Raw genomic sequence first — 17969 nt, forward strand, 5'->3', positions numbered from 1 at the left:
TAGTGTAGATGCGTGTTTTGGGCCTGTGCAGAATCATTTTTCAGCGTACCTGTAAAAAAATGCCTTTTTTAAAATATTTGCCAAAAATGGATGTGTGGCAAAATGAAAATTGCCACGCATCCATTTTGGGTCTGAGACCTTACCATCTGCCATTGACCTAGTGGTAAGGTCTCACGCAGTAACTGGGCGGTAATGGTCTATGCGCGTAGAATGACGATTACCGCCCACATGCCAGAAAATAAAAACATTTTGCAGCCCGAGTAGCAGACATGCGTCAAAAATGAATTTACCACAAGGGCCACATGGTAGCCAGGCAGTAACTCAAAATTGATGCACGCTGGGCACGCATAGGCACCTATGCGGCTTAGTAAAAGGGCCCCTTTGTGATCTGATATGTATAATATTTAGAAGTCATTACTTATTTTTTTCTTTATAGTTTCACTATAGAAATATATTTCTAGGTATAACTACCACCATATAAAACAAATAAAAAACAAGGTCAAACCAGAATGTAAAGTGATATCTTTTTACTAGCTTAATTTAATATTATTAGGTATATCATTAGTATAATGCTAATATTGTATTATATCTCTGGTATTTGAATTCCAGTGCTGTTAAATGTGTGTATTTTTCATACTGTTTCACGGTAATTCAAGGTAAGTTTTATGTTCAACTGTACCTGCTGTACACCGCCTTGTGTGAATCTTTTTATAAAGGTGGTTAATAAATCCCAATAAATAAATAAATAAATTTTTGAGTAGCTCTTGTGATTAAAACTCCCTTCCTAAGGTCAAGGCAGTAAGAGCAGAAGACGACAATGCTATATTATTTATTATTATTTATTTAGATTTTGCTCACACCTTTTTCAGTAGTAGCTCAAGGTGAGTTACATTCAGCTACGCTGGATATTTCTCTGTCCCAAGAGGGCTCACAATCTAAGTTTGTACCTGAGGCAATGAAGGGTTAAGTGACTTGCCCAAGATCACAAGGACCAGCAGCGTTCTGTGTACGTTTAGTAGTGCCATAGAAATGAAAAGTTGTAGTAATAGTCTGAAAGGGAAAATGGAGGAGGGGCAGAGGAGGGAGAGTCCCCCTTCCCCCATTTTCCCCTTCAGATTTACATTAAAATGCTTTTATGATTCACTTATTATGTAGCATTGTTCTTTTTTGCTCATATTGTCCTGACCTGAGGAAGGGGGTTCTAAGCACTGAGAGATACTCAAAAAATATATTACGTTGGCCCAATAACCCCTGAAGGCAACTAATGTGGCAACCTTACTACTTTATCCATGTAAATCGTGTCTGCATGTGTTTTTTTTTTCCCAACACTTGTCTCCATAATTTTCAGACAAGAGATGATTTTTTTTTTAAGTTCTTAAGTTACTGCATAGAGAAAACAGAACACATCTGGAGCAGTATGATCTCTGTGCAGCAGCTCATCACATCAGAACAATGGCAAGAGATGGTCCAGGTGACAGATGCCGGGTTGTGCTCTGGAGTCAATTTACATCAGGCTATAGCTGAGTAAGGAGCCAGATGAATTAGGAAATTCAGCCGGGACGAGCAGCAATGCACATATTCTCTACTGTGACAAAAGAAGCACTTTAACCAAACAAAATGATTAAATTCCACCAATATGTTTCTTTCACACCACCTGTTATCACAGAGGCATTTATTTGAGAAGTCACTTTGTGACGGCACAGCCAGCTATGCACAGTGACAGATTTATGGCAGAAAATATAACACCACAACACAGCTAGAGCAAAACATTATGATTCTGACGATGGGTGTGTCTGGGGCACACTGGATTCCACCTCATTTATAACCTGAGCATTGAACAGAAGACATTACTATTAAAGTTCAGGGTTTGATTTTGTTCATTTTAAAAGGCAATCGCAGACCTGGGGCACCACCTTTCATGAGTGATATTTGTAAACCACGCTGTAATATGAGAATAGATTTTACTTCCAAAAAGCCAAATAGAACCTTTATCTATATAAACAATTCTCACCCAGTAATTCTTAGCACCACTCACTGCCCCTCACTGTCACCACTCCCTGCCCCTCACCCCTCACTGTCACTCACCCGCCCCCCCAGCCACGCCTCTTCCGCACATAATTCGCAAGGCCAACGTTCTAAGTGAAGCTGCACTTCCGGAATGTGAGGCGGCATAGATCGGAATGTGTCCCAAGGGTCCGCCCCGCCCTCGCGTCCGAATGTCGTGACGTCCCCATGATGTCCGAACACCGTCGAGGGCGGCTGAACATAACACACACTACAAACGCCGCCGCGAACGCCGCTATGCAACCCCCTACAAACAACATTGGCGCCCGCCCTCGCGTTTACACATCGAGGGCGCGAGAGGATTTCCATAGCCTTTATCTGCGCCTCAGAGGACCGCGACGGCGACAGCGAACAAAATGCAGCGGCAGTAGGTAAACAAGGTGGACTCCTTCCTCCACCACTTCAGACACAACAGACGACATGCTAAGCACGACTGACATCACTCCCCTTCACTCGCGTGCAGGCAGGCAGGCAAGGAAGCAGGGAGGGAAGGGGGGGGAGGAGCGACACCCTGCCACACACTCTCATTCACACACACACTCTCTCTCTCTCACAAACACATTTGCCCACAATCACTTTCTCTCAGTCACAAACACACACTTCCACCTGGGAGGGAGGGAGGGGGGCCACCCTGGCACAAAATCCTCTTCAAGACATTCATTGCACAAAACAAATACCTTGCTAGCGCCCATTTCATTGCTCTCAGAAACGGGCCTTTTTTACTAGTTTCTACATATTGAGCCAGTAGTGATAAAATTCATAGTTTTCAAGATGTTAGTGTCTGTTTTTAAAACTGAACCAACCACAAATGTATTTGTTGAAATCCTTGCTTCAATTTTCACACGAGTGCAAAATGTTTGGATGGTTCTGCTCCACTGAATACATGGTCCCCTTAAAAGAAGTGCAGAACTGCGGGTGGGAACTTCCATAAATGAACATAAGAATAGCCGTACTGGGTAGGACCAATGGTTCATCTAGTCTAGTATCCTGCTTCCAGCTGTGGTCAATCCAGGTCACAAGCACCTGGCAGAAACCCAATTAGTAGCACCATTCAGTGCTACCGATCCCAGGGCAAGCAGTGGCTTCCCCCCATGTCCATCTCAATAACAGACTATGGACTTTTCCTCCAGAACTTGCCCAAACCATTTTTAAACCCAGATGGTCAGGAACTTACAAAAGTTGCATTAAGGAGATAATCCTATAAAGGATTTTTTGCAAGTATATGCCAGTGTAAGGGTGTAAAAGCTTCTTATAAATTACGTCACGCATAAAAGTACTCATGGTGCAATTAGGTCCATACTTGTACATAACTCCAGAGAAGGGGAGGAGTTTGGGCAGAGTGCAGCTGGCATCATGATTTATGCCTGTACTCTACACAAACATTTACATCTGACCCTGAACAGACATAAGTATCAGGAACCTCAATCTAGGACCAACCAATGCAGGATTTATGCTAGTATGTTATAAAGACCCAAAAGTGCCTGTGAAAAATATGTGCTTTTCTACCCTTCACACATATATGACTTTATAAAATTATCCTCTAGATGGCACCAGCTATATGACTTATCCAAGAGACATTGAATGGAAACTTGACTCCAATAGGGGGACTGTCACAGCCCTTGCTGACAGTGAAAACTTCTGACTAGTTTAAGATCACCTTAATACTGATGCCAGAGGACCTGCAGTGTGGCACCTCTCTGAGAGAGAGGGTTGTTGCTGTGTTGATGGGTGGGAGAGAGAGAATAATAATGGTAGTGAGATGGGGATGAGGGTGGGGACAATCATCACAGGCCTAGCTGAACCAGATTCCAGTTGAATTAAAAACAGAGACGCTGAATTTTTCAACAGTATTGTAATACACAAAATATTTTACAGGGGTATTCAATTTCCTCTAAATCATGTTACCTATTTGTGAGCCCAGGTAGAACAGGTGCACATGCTGGTTTTCCACTTTTGAACATTTTAACACAATTACAAGTCCATGTGATTTTAGATTACACTTTGGAATTGCCTCTCTTACTGGCATGGAAATGCACACTCATTCTGAACTGGTAAGAATTTAGAAATTGAGCAAGGCTGAGATAAGCAGACAGCGTGAACAACGGCTCAAGTTTCATGCACTTTTTATCTAGCTGCAGAACCTGTGGTCACCCTTTCATATTTCATGTTCTACCTTACCAAGTTGTTAGGAAAGAGGAGGAGGAAGAGGACTTCCTTTTGACTTACTTGTGTCCTTGTAGTTCAAGGGCTGTCCCTTTTCTTCCTCCTATGTCCCACATAATAATGGAGTGATCTGAACTGGCCGAGAACAACACTCTCTGGATTGGGTCCCAACACAGGGCTGTCACACCACCTGAAGTAAAAGACAACACAGTGGATTTAGCATCTTCCTGGGGCATGAGGGTGGGGGACTAGCAGTAAAGATAGGGAGAGAGGGATCACAACTCATGAGTTGTAATGCTGCATGCTTCACCAACTCTGACCACATCAGTTGCCCACCTGTGCCTTGGCATGCCAACTATCTCTGTTCTGCTGTATAAGCTAAGGCAAGTAGATCTGCAAACAATTTTGATCCCTCTACTCTGGAGGTGGCTGATGCTTGCTGGTTTTAAGATGTGCTTGAACGTATGAAATGCTTAATATTTATAGACAAGATTTTATGACTCATATTGCACACCTAAGGGGCCCTTTTACTAAACTGCATTAAACGCTAATGAGTACCTACCACAAAACACATTAAAGCGATTTGCAGTAAACTGCCTGTCAGCAATCGCTGAGCGCATTTTATTTTATTGAAAATTTTTTTGGAGGGGGTATGTCATATGTGGGGAAGCATTATCCAGCTAGTGTGTTCGCATTAGTATGTGCTAACTGGCTAATACAGAGTTAATGCAGGAGCATTTACCACCTCCTAAATAGGAAGTGGTAAGGGCTCTCATGTTTACAGGTAGTGCACGTTAATGCGAATATTAGCGTGTGGCTGGAAAAAAAATATAGTAACAAGGACTGCAATTATGCTGCGCTGAATCTGGCCTTAGCGTGTGGGAAAGTCCTGCATCAAAACGCGCTAAGGCTGGATTCTAGTGTGATTTAGTAAGAGGGCCCCTAAATTATTCCATTTCCTCTCTTTGAACTTAAAAAATCCTCAAGTGCGCTTTAAAAAATTTTTGTTTAATAAAAAGGAAGGCTTAGGACTTCACTTATTCAGGTGTAGTTGAATAAGGTCAAAGTGAAAGTCAGACTGCATCAGGCTTTCATACAACAGGAGTACTATGAGCACAGACTGGCGAGAAGACTAAAACACCTGATTTACTAAGGCTTTTTTGTTACATTTGTACCCCGCGCTTTCCCACTCATGGCAGGCTCAATGCGGCTTATTTTCTCTCATTTAGGGGTTAATTTTACTGAGGAGCTTTCAGGCATAAACCCTGTTTATCTACATAAAAGGCCTCTTGTACATGTGGTGAAAGGACAGTGTGCATTTTCATGTAAACCAAGTGTAAGCATGCTCAGTGGAGTATGTGCAGAGTTAGAAGTATGCATGTAGTTTATAAATAGGCATTTATGTGTAGACTTCAACTGTATACGTTTACACTAGCTTCTGATCAAGTCTAAATGTATGCAATAGCATTATAGCCAAGATTTCAGAAGCTCCCATGATATTATTTTGTAGACACATAGGTGGCTATCAGGCTCATTTTTGAAAGAGGAGGACGCCCATCTTTCGACACAAATCGGAAGATGGGCGTCCTTCTCACAGGGTCGCCCAAATCGTCATAATCAAAAGCCGATTTTGGGCGTCCCCAACTGCTTTCCATCCTCGACCCATAATGGAAAAAAAAAAGGGGCGTCCCTGACGAGCACTTGGACGACTTTGCCAGGTCCTGTTTTTATTACGACCAAGCCACAAAAAGGTGCCCGAACTTACCAGATGACCACCGGAGAGAATAGAGGATGACCTCCCTTTACTCCCCCAGTGGTCACTACCCCCTCCCACCCTCGAAATAAAACCTTTAAAAATCCTTTGTGCCCGCCTCAAATGTCATACTCAGGTCCATCACAGCAGTATGCAGGTCCCTGGAGCAGTTATAGTGGGTGCAGTGCACTTCAGGCAGGCGGACCCAGGCCCACCCCCCCACACCTGTTACACTTGTGGTGGTAAATGTGAGGCCTCCAAAACCCACTGTACCCACATCTAGGTGCCCCCCTTCACCCCTTAGGTTATGGTAGTGGTGTACAGTTGTGGGTAGTGGGTTATGGAGGGGTTTTGGGGGGGCCCAGCACACAAGGTAAGGGAGCTATGTACCTTTGAGCAATTTCTGAAGTCCACTGTAGTGCCCCCTAGGGTGCCCGGTTGGTGTCCTGGCATGTCAGGGGGACCAGTGCATTACAAATGCTGGCTCCTCCCACGACCAAAGGGCTTGCATTTGGTCGTTTCTGAGATGGGCATCCTTGGTTTCCATTATCGCCGAAAATCAGAAACAACCAAGTCTAGGGATGACCATCTCTAGGGATGACATAGATTTCAAGATTTGAGCGTCCCCGACCGTATTATCGAAACGAAAGATGGACGTCCATCTTGTTTCGATAATACGGGTTTCCCCACCCCTCCACCGGGATGTTTTCCGAGGACGTCCTCAGCAAAACGGGCGTCCCTTTCGATTATGCCCCCTCGCTATGTATCCTTATAAGATCGTCTCAACAGAGGCACTTACTTCCCCTCCCAACTTGTGTGACTTGTTATAAAAATTATTCTCCTAATCTCTGAGGAGCAAACTTAGTAAATCTGGAATGGAGAATGGTGATAGTGCACATGCACACGGCATACAGGGAGCCCTAAACTGGGAAGGCAGGTTTGCTCACTTTCGTGGCAAGTTTATTTATTTAATATCTATTTTATTTATGGCATTTGTACCCCGCATTATCCCAAACAAGTTTGGGTTCAATGTGGCTTACAGTTGCAGCAAGGACCAAGCAAGCAGTCTCTCCAACACAGAGTCAGAACCAGCCCTTCCGGTCTCCTCTAAGCTATGCTGCCAGTGGGGGGAGGGGTGCTGTTTCAATATCACATGTTCAATAGTGAAAGACAAGCAAGTTCTGCAGGACTCCAGAGGACCTGCCTATCCCTAGTGATTCAAAACACAATACAGAAGCAGCACCCCCCTCTGGCAGCAATGCAGTTGGAGGACTCCTGCACAAATTAGAAGGACCATTGCTTCTAGTCTATAAGCTCCCAAGAGAGACCTATTTTGATATTCACTCATAAGATGACAGGGCCTATGCTTGCTGAATCTTTCAGCCATATCTGTATGTCCTGAATTCAGTATGAAAATTCAAGAAAAAGCTATTCTGAATGCAATGGGCAAAGCTTTCTAAGAATTTCTGTTTTTCCTTTTACTGCTCACCCCATCTCTTGTGCACCTTATCCTGCTATGTACCAAAAAGAAAGAGACCAATGTCCACAAACGGCCAAGACCACAAAAGTGGACGAAGCCAAGACACACAAGTCAACAGATCAGACTGTGTCCATTAACAGTCCATATGATAATCTTTAATGATGAAACTCACAGCAAAAATCCACAAATCTAATAAAATCCACAAGTATCTGCCCGGCATGGCCATGTTTCAATAGTTATTTAAAAAAAAAAAAGACTATGTCAATGAAATTATGAGACAAAGTGAGTTTCTATAAGAAACTCAGTAAGATCCAACACTTGAATTACAGAAAACAACATTTTCTGTTACAGACACAGGAAAGCAAGAGCATTTTCTTTTAAACTAGCAAAAAGGCCAACTTCCCCAATTAGGAGCAAAGTACCCAGTTATTCCAACTATGTAGTACTCCCCAAAATTCCTAAATCACAAACATCACTGCCAGGAAGATCTCTCTCATTCAGAGACTGGTTCCCTTTTAGAATCTTTTTTCCATTTCACTGGTAAATTAAGACCTTATGTTCCACTAATACCCACCTACATCCAAGATTCTATCCTCTTTGTGACCATGGACATCAAGTCATTAAGCACAAACATACCTTAGGCTGAAGCTATTAACAGGACATGCAACATTTTAAGAGAAATGGATACTGATACTAGAATACTTCCTGAATTCAGTACTGAGTGGCCACCTTGGCCCTTACTGAAAATTTCATAAGTAGATCATAAGTACAGCAATTGGGACATCTATAGCACCTAATATCACTACCTTGTATGTTGCAAATTTGAGAAGGAATTATTGGAATAAGCACATATTACTTGGAAACATATAGATAATATTTTCAAGATATGGCAGAGATAGCAATAGTCTTAAAAACTTGTAACTATTTTCATTTGCGAGACCTAAATTTAAAAATTCAAATAGAACGCAGCTGATTGAGATTTCTTTCTTAAATAGCGATTATCAAATATGAATACAAACATTTATTGCAAGTCAACTGATGTTAATAAAATGCTACACTTCTATAGCTGGCGCCATTGAGCATTAAAAGAAAACCTTCCTTATATTCAATTTTTTTCTCATATGTTCAGCTAGTGAAGATTTTGAAAAACAATTTCATGACATGAACGAAAGATTCATTAAGAAGGTGTGTCCTATGGTATGCAATCAAGGTTTTTAAAAGAGCTAAAGGGGTGGAGAGAGAGCTATTGTCAAAACCAAAGATAGGAGGGGGCGTGTCAAGATGGCGCCGAGAGCGGACGTGTAGTGAGATCGCTCCAGCCAGTCCTGCTAGTTTTTGTTTTTTCATTGAGAAAAATGCCTCACTCAAAAAGAAAAGGAACAGTCCGGGTAGTTCCCCCACCTACCGGGACGTCCACGCCAGCGAGAACAGGTCTGGAGCGCTTCTTCCCCGCTCTTTCTCACACAGTAAGCGGGGTGGATTCCTTGGCGGGAGAATCAGGTGGAGTGGGACTCTCGCCGGAATGCGAAACATCTCTTTCCCCCCCGCCGTTCTCGAAGATCCCTCCAGGCCCAGCGATTGGAGTGAGTCGGCAGGAGAAACCGACGGACACCGGAAGGGTGGAAGTTGGCGGTCCTAGTGGGGTGACTGACTCAACAATAACAGCTAAATCTGCTGGGAAAGAAACGGAGGTTAATCTGGGGACAATATGGCTGAAATTGTTAGAAATGGAAAAAACCCTTCTAAATTCATCTGAAGAGGTAAAATCCCTAGGAAATAAGATTCAGGAATTGAAAGACTCTGTTGAAATTACTAAACAAGATTTCTCACAGAAAATTGAGAGTTTACAAAAAGAAGTGGAACAAACTAATGAATTTAAAGTTGCTGTGATAAAAGACAATGCAGATATTAGGAGAAAACTTGAAAATATTGAAAATCATAATAGAAGATTGAACCTGCGTTTGCTTAATTTCCCCAAATTATATGGGATGTCTCCCCAAGATTTATTTGCTAGATTCCTTAAAGAAAATTTAAAATATCCTCAAGAAGCGATTCCACCATTAGAAAAAATTTACTTTATACCTAATACGATAAGAAAATAGAAGAGGTAAGAAAGGTTCAATCTGGACATGAACTGGATGCTGGAAATATAACAGCGATTTTGGAACAGTCAATAGAAACTGCCACTGAAAGAGCGACTTTGTTGGTAACTTTTATTTTTCAACAGGATTTAAATGCAGTAATGAGACTTTACTTTAAAACAACAGACCACAATTTTGGTGGAGAAAAAATATGGCTGTATCCAGATGTAACAAAAGTGACTCAACAAAAGCGAAAGCAGTTTCTTTCAATGAGGTTAAAAACAACGGAATTGGGAGGTTCCTTTTTGTTACTGTATCCATGTAAATGTATTGTGAGGTTTAATAGTACTAAATATGTTTTTTATGTTCCAGATCAGCTTAAGTTGTTCCTAGATTCAAAACAACGATAGAGATAATAAATAGGATTGAGATTGCGGTGTCACTATTTTCCTTTAAATTTATTGAAATTGTTAAAGTAAAGGTATCTTCACTTATTCTAATCCCCCCAATTTTTGAGGTCTAAGGAAGCCATTGACGTATAATGTAAATGGAATATGTAAAATGTTTTCTTTTTTTGGCTGTTTTTCACTTAACAGTGTATTTCTGTTTAAGTTTAATATAAACTAATAAAAATTATGAATATAAAAAAAAAAAACCAAAGATAAGTTGGGTTGCACCTTCAAATTCTCACCTGGCTTTGATAACAGATGGCTTAGGCTCACACTTTTAATGTGGCCATTGTTCCATATATTTATTTTAAGTGCATCTCTATATGTAAACTTACAGTGATTTTATAATATATAAATTTACAATTCCATAAGACTGAACGTCCAAATATATATGTATGATATATACTTTTTATATAGAATTATATATAGTCATGAGGACAGGGTCTGTGATGAGGCCCAACACCCTGCAAACCTCATAACTTGTGGACATTCTCCCCAGGCTGAATAGAGAACTTTTGAGATAAGCCCTAAGTTGCAGCCCACGAGGAGGAGGAGGAGGAGGAGGAGGAGGAGGAGGGGTAGCCCTAGACAGCTTAAATCCCCAGGCCATTAAGAGAAAGTTATGAAAGGGGGGACTTCACTGGTCAGTGAAACGGAGGTTGTGGGAGGAGTTGAAAACTCAGAGCCCTACAGAAGAGAGCACAGCCCATGGGGGTGAAGCATGCAGGGTCCAACCAACCTGAGCTGTTTGAAAGCTATATGGATCCTTTAAGCCTAGTGCCTACTGAAGAAAAGGAAAGTATAGTCTTCCCTCAAGCTGGAATAACATTTGCTTTGAGTTTTTATGTATTTATTTCTGTTAAAGAACCAGGGGGAGGGTCTGTGGCTCAATTGGCCCTAGGCCGTGGTTTGGAGAAAGACAGGGGCATTTTTGTTTGAGCTGTGAAAAGTCTGTATGTAAATTACATTGACAATGATAAGATAAAAGAAGGAACAGCTCAAAGGTTCTGTTGAAGGGACTGGTGAACTTGAGGCTGACAGACAAGATAAAGAATTCTCTTTTTTTGTTTGAGCTAAAAGGAGGAATGGAGCAAGGAAGCCATGCTGCACAGGGCCTTGCACTCCCAGGGGCCCCATTCTGTCGACCACAACATGATGGCACTTGCAGCACCTCTCCCTCCTTGCCCGATACAGTGCCTCTCTCCCTTGGGCAGCAGTGATCCCCAGTCACTGCTTCCTGTGTCAACTTTGCAGTTCTAAATGGTGGCAGTGACCTGTCACAAGACTACCGGGAGGGATCACAGCTGCTGTTTTGATTCTCTGAGCCGGCACAGGCAGCATCGTGGCAAGAAGGGAGCGGGACAATTGCTGCATTTGGATAGGAGGGCAAGGAATGGGGGCAAAGGCTGCACATGAATGGAATGGGAAAGGGGGGGATGCTGCTCTTGGATAAAAGGGTAGGGAGAGGATGAAAGGCTGCATATGAAGGGAAGAAGGGAGACGTGCTGCACATGAAGGGAAGGGAAGAGAGAAAGCTACATAGTACATGGGATTTATTGGGGGGGAGGGGGGTTTCTAATGTTTTTGCTTCAATTTGTCTTTTGTAATTAAGATAACATGTGCACCATGTCAATTTCTGTACAATTTGCTTGGTTTACATGATTAGAAATATTCATAAATAAATTAAATAAGTGGATGGCACAGCTGACAACCTGCCAAAGATATTCCAATAGCTTTAAGTAGAAACTAACCCTCTAGTACTTGAGATCTTAAAACACACACTGATTTGCACATCTACGGTGCACATACATTACCAATTGATTCTTTCTAAAAACTCATTCATTTTTAAAGGTTAGATGTTATATAGTCTTATCAGCTTTTGTACTGTCTACTACATTATAATTCTTAAACACCATGCTGGTTCGGAGAAGAGAACTGGCAAGTTGGAATCTCCATCAGATCGGTTCCTTCAAGAGTGAAGAAATGACGCTCACACTGCTGCTAGGCGTGTTCTGTGTGAGTAAATCTCATACACTTGTGCAGGAACCCTGGAACACTCCAGCATATTATTGCTGTAAAGGGAATACCAAATCCATGGACATTTTTAAAAGCACCTTGAGTGCTGGCTGGGTCTCCCAGAGTAACAATCTGGAAATTCAAGTACATATATCAGAAACCACTTACAAGTCATTGGATCAGAGTATTCATTCTGACATTTAATAACATTTGTGAGTCTGAGAGCTTTCTGTCAACTAACACCATTAAGCCTCTATAGAGTCTATTAGCTGTTCCAGTGCCTGTGTAACTAAGAGAAACATTTTATTTGATGTCTTGCTCAGTTTCAGCTTACAATTAAGGCAGGCTTCTCTGGCCGTTTCACCCTCTTGCTTCAGAGCAACCGAGTTCTATGTAGCTCTTGGCCCAGCCTCCACCTCAGAGGATACAGAAACATTTATCAATGCAGCCAGCTGGATCTGTTACTTATCAATAGCTACATAATTAAAACAGTTATCTTTGGTTAAGATGACATCTCAAATAGCTTGCCCTTTGGTCTTGTAGTTCAATAGGATCCATAATATTTGAGTTGAAAACAGCATCTTTCACACAAAATGCGTGCAGGTAGTTTACTGTCACCTATGCATATACACAGCTGCCAAGTTACCCATTTCCAAGAGAGATTTTGTGCCAGGCCTGGATTTCTGACAATCTTAACCGGATGCATTATGGGACAAACAGCACCGATTTCAATAGGTAGAGTTAGGGGCTATTAACATTCCTACTGCTTTGGGATGTAAGTTTAGAACAGGATTGGCCAAAACATCTCCCTCCCAAAACTTGGAAACATTGTAGCTCTGTCTATAGTAAAATGTTACAATAACTAAGAGTAAAGGACCAAAGCCTGTGGGAAACAGGAACCCGAATTATAGCTATGTCATGCAAGGTTTCACGTTAGGAGTCAATGACTAAGAAAGGGATCTAGGTGTCGTCGTTGATGATACGTTGAAACCTTCTGCTCAGTGTGCTGCTGCGGCTAAGAAAGCAAATAGAATGTTAGGTATTAAGAAAGAAATGGAATTAAAAATTAGGATGTTATAATGCCTTTCTATCGCTCCATGGTGCGACCGCACCTCGAATATTGTGTTCAATTCTGGTCGCCGCATCTCAAAAAAGATATAGTTGAATTAGAAAAGGTGAAGAGAAGGGCGACGAAAATGATAAAGGAGATGGGACGACTTTCCTATGAAGAAAGGGTAAAGCATCTAGGGTACTTCAGCTTGGAAAAAAGGTGGCTGAGGGGAGATATGATACAGGTCTATAAAATAATGAGTGGAGTTGAACGGGTAGACTTGAAGCGTCTGTTTACGCTTTCCAAAAATACTAGGACTAGGGGGCATGCGATGAAGCTACAAAGTAGTAAATTTAAAACGAATTGGAGAAAATGTTTCTTCAATTAATGTGTAATTAAACGTTGGAATTTGTTGCCAGAGAATGTGGTATAGGCGGTTTCATGCTTCACGCTGACATTTTGTTTGCTCACGCGCAAGTTCTTTTATAAAGGTCTTTCTAAAGACTCACTCCATAGAGTTTCACTTTAAGTGTTTGCCAATGCACGCATCAGCTGATGCATGACCTTTAAGACCCACTATATGGAACACCATCGAGTTAGACTCCTGATGCAGGGCTAACGGCCGAAACACAACGGTTGTGTCGAGTCTTTTTTTCATCAATAAACAAGTATTTTTAAGATCCATCTTTCCAGGTCTCTTCCATACATATAGGCGGTTAGCTTAGCAGAGTTTAAAAAAGGTTTAGACAGCTTCCTAAAGAAAAAGTCCACAGACCATTATTAAATTGGACTTGGGGAAAATCCACTATTTCTTGGATAAGCAGTATAAAATGTTTTGTACTTTTTGGGGATCTAGCCAGGTATTTGTGACCTGGATTGGCCACTGTTGGAAACAGGATGCTGGGCTTGATGGACCTTTGGTCTGTCCCAGTATGGCAATACTTATGTACTTATGAATCAATGACAGAAAGGAAGGGAATAATAAAAACATTGAGCAAAGATGTCTATACCAAGGATTTGAACACTGAAAAAAAATGGTCTGTACAGTGTTATTGTATATTTATTTGTGGTAGAGAAGGATCCTCACATAGGGCGAGGTGGGTTTGTGCAAACATGGAAGCTCTATGCAGTAATTCTGTATAAATTTCCACATTGGGTTTCGTTCCTAAGAAATACTGGGTAACATGTCACACTTTCAATGTTACTCTATCTAGGATTCAATTTGGAGTGCCTATTAGAAAACCCTGATCAAGCTATCAGCATTTCTCCCTTGTGGAACTTTTTTGATTTGACCTAGCACAAATCTTAAAGTAATAATCATTTTCCTTTGGGTGTCAGACATCTTGAATAAAAAAAATAAAATGTTTTGTATTCAGTTCTTAAGAGGGCACTGATTCTACAAGACAGCAAGCTGCTTGCCTGATGAGAAAGTACAGCAAAAAAAAAAATGTAAACATCCAATGCAGTTAGTTTGGGACAGAGAGAGCCAGTGCTAAAGGTGGTGTTAGTACCCAGGAGGTCTGAATGGAGTCAAATTCAAGAGCACCTCCACAACAGTGGCATTTATACATGTAGACTGTGAATACATGTAGTAAACGGTGATTTCAGAAAGCCACTATTTACACATGGGTATCCACACCACAAGAAGATTTCAAGGGAGCATGGTTTGGGTGTGCCTTAGGTGGGGCAAAAATCTCTCTCTCTCTGTACCCCCCCCTAACACACACACACTTCAAAGGGAACACATGTGTATGGGAAAAAATTTCCCTGTTGGGTTTTTACAGCAGCCCAGAGGCAGGCACAATTTTTTGTTTGTTTGGTTGGGTTGTTTATTTTTTTTTTTTAAGAGTGCTTATTTAGCTAGGGCTTTACATGAAGGATTAAGGGAATCATTCTATTAACATAGAAATATAGAAAAGTATAGGCAGAAAAAGACCAAATGACCTATCCAGTCTGCCCATCCATGTCATCTACTCTCCCTATCACTCCCTTAGAGATCCTATGAACTTGTCCCAAGCTCTCTTGAATTCAGATACTGTTTTCATCTTCACCATTTCCACCGGGAGGCTGTTCCACAAACTCACCACCCTTTCCATGAAGAAGTATTTCCTCGTTACTTCTGAGTCTGTCCCCTTTCACCTTCATCCTATGCCCTCTTGTTCCAGAGCTTCCTTTCAACTGAATCACCTTCTGTGCATTTATGTCGCATAAGGATATAAATATCTCTATCACATCTTCCCTCTCCTGCCTTTCTTCTAAAATATACATATTGAGATCTTTAAGACCATTTTAGTAGCCGCCCTCTGGACCGACTCCATCCTCTTTATATCTTTTTGAAGGTGCGGTCTCTAGAATTGTATGCAATACAACATTCTAAATAAGTTCTCAACAGAGACTTATACAGGGTCATCACCACCTTCTTTTTCTACTAGTCATCACTTACCTAAGTCCCACTCTTCTTTTGTACACAAAAATTCTTCACCTCCTAAACTATACCATTCCCTTGGGTTTTTGAACCCAAATGCATAACCCTGCATTTTTAGCATTAAATCTAGACTGCCAATTCCAGACCATTCCTCTTGCTTTGCTAAGACCTTCCTCATGTTATCTGCACCATCAGCGGTGTCTACCATATCTGCAGAGGCAAACCTTACCGGATAGCCCTTCAGCAATATTGCTTACAAAAATGTTAAAAAGAACTTGTCCAAGAACTGACCCTTGCGGCATACCACTGGTGACATCCTTTCCTCAGAATGAGCTCCATTTACCACTATCCTCTGTTGCCTTCCACTCAACCAGTTCCTAACCTAGTTAGTCACTTTAGGGCCCACATTGAAGGAACTCAGTTAATTAATCATCTATGCAGAACCATGTCAAAGACTTTGCTAAAATCTAAATATACCACATCTAGCGCTCTCCCTCGATACAACTCTCTGGGCATCCAGTTAAAGAAATTAATCAGAGTTGTCTGACGAGACCTGCCTCTAGTGAAACCGTGTTGTCTTGGGCCCTGTAATCCATTGGATTCCAAAAACTTTAATATTCTCTGTTTTAAAAGCTTTTCCATTAATTTACTTACCACAGAAGTCAGATTTACTGGCCCCAATACACAACCCTTTCGATCTCCAAAATGAAACCAAATTACAATTGCGTTCTCACTACTTAATTAGCAGTACTTACATGTGTAGGTCTGAAAATAGGGCAGATACATGTGGAACTGGAAGCAGTGCCACCTCCTCATGGAAGCTGCCAGGTTTGTGCCGTTCATTTTATCCATGTGTATATTTATAAAATGAATCAACGAACAGTGGAAAGTTGACCATGAACTCAAGAGACAAGGACAGCACTGTAAATCTTCCCAAATGGATTTTATTTAACGGAGACTCGACACAGTACTGTGTTTCGGCCAACGGCCTGCTTCAGGAGTCTGCTCAACTGGACCTAGTTAGTGTTCAAATACTCCAAAACGCTGTATGCTTGAGTAATGATAAAACATTTTGGTAATAGAGGTGTAGGCTGCACTTTCCAGAACAAACCTGTAAATGGTAGAAGCGTAGGAACAGTGAGAAAAACCAAGTATAATGCTTTTTATATTTATAAAATGGCCGTTTTCACTGTATGTGCTGCCAAGTACATAAGCAGTCCTACAAATATTTTACAGAAGACTCTGCATTGACAAAGCCTTTTCTAAAATACTACCAAGCTAAGCACATCCCATACCTGAACATTTCAATTTTAATTTCTACGTAAAATGGGCCTTCAAATCTTCAAAAAAAAAAAAAAAAACCAAAAAACATTTCTCTACCTCAACAAAGCTTACATTGCTGGGAAAATGAAATAGTTTTCAATCTAACTTTTCTGAGGTACTCAATGCAAGAACATACTGACAACATGCAATCTCATAACATGAAAACATACCTGTATGGCCTTTAAACGTTGTGACAAGGCTGCAGTTTTCTTGCTCCAGTTTTAGAATGGTTACTTGCCCAGAATAATCACCAACAAAGACGTGCCGCGTTTCAACATCAAATCTGATATGATCACATTGAGAAATGTTGAAAAGGTGGGGAAAACGCAGACGATATATCTCAAAGACTCAGAGCAAACACAGAAACCAAGGGGGTTAATATTCAGCAAGAGTGGCAACCACATTCATTTAAGCAATGGTATTTAAATGAAATGAATACATCTGTTCAGCACTGTTGTACATATGAGCAGCAATGCTAAAAATATGTATAGTATGGTTACCACTATAGTTAGGCCTGCTTTTAAATTCACTTGCTTCACATTTAAAATTTGTCTCAGCAGGATGCCGATTTCCTTTGGAAACAGTGCAATACTACTAACTACTATTCAGTTTGGAGTCTCCACTTCCCTTCAGATATTTCTCCACGCCTCGGGCAGCATTCTAGGCATGCCCCACTCTTTCTGTAAAAAAAACTGTTTATGCTCTTCCTGAATCTACTCCCCTGGAGCTTCATATTTTGACCCTTAGTTCTATCACTTCTTTCCCACTGAAAAATTATTATTATACCTTTCAGACCTTTAAGTGTCTCTGTTGTATCCCCCCTCTCCTGTAGGGAATACATATTTAGATTTTTCAGCTTTAGAGCAGACCCTGCACCATTTCAGCTACCTCTCCATATTCTTTCAGAGTTAAAGTCTCTAGAACCAAGCACAATAGTTTATTAAAATAATTTAGGAGGGACATCATAGAGTCATCACAGCAGAAGGGTTGATAAGCCCTCTCTGTATCAGGGGCGTAGCCAGACTTCGGTGGGAGGGGGGTCCAGAGCCCGAGGTGAGGGGGCACATTTTAGCCCCCCCCCCGGCGGTGACAACCCCTGCCGCCGCCGCCATTGCCAACCCCACCGCCGATCCTCTCGACCCCCCCCTCCCACCGTCGCCTGCC

The 17969-nt window shown here is 41.5% G+C and overlaps 1 protein-coding gene across 1 annotated transcript in view; it reads right to left on the reverse strand.

Annotated features, from left to right (window-relative positions):
• The window catches only part of WDFY2 (WD repeat and FYVE domain containing 2), a 174043-nt gene that overhangs the window by 34870 nt on the left and 121204 nt on the right, over positions 1-17969 (reverse strand). The window contains exons 6-7 of the mRNA XM_030200445.1: positions 16976-17088; positions 4291-4417 (exon numbers count right to left, since the gene is read on the reverse strand). Coding sequence (XP_030056305.1) covers positions 4291-4417; positions 16976-17088 — 240 coding nt within the window. The remainder of the gene's footprint in view (positions 1-4290; positions 4418-16975; positions 17089-17969) is intronic.

Source organism: Microcaecilia unicolor, chromosome 4, assembly GCF_901765095.1.
Source record: "Microcaecilia unicolor chromosome 4, aMicUni1.1, whole genome shotgun sequence".
NCBI lineage: Eukaryota > Metazoa > Chordata > Amphibia > Gymnophiona > Siphonopidae > Microcaecilia > Microcaecilia unicolor.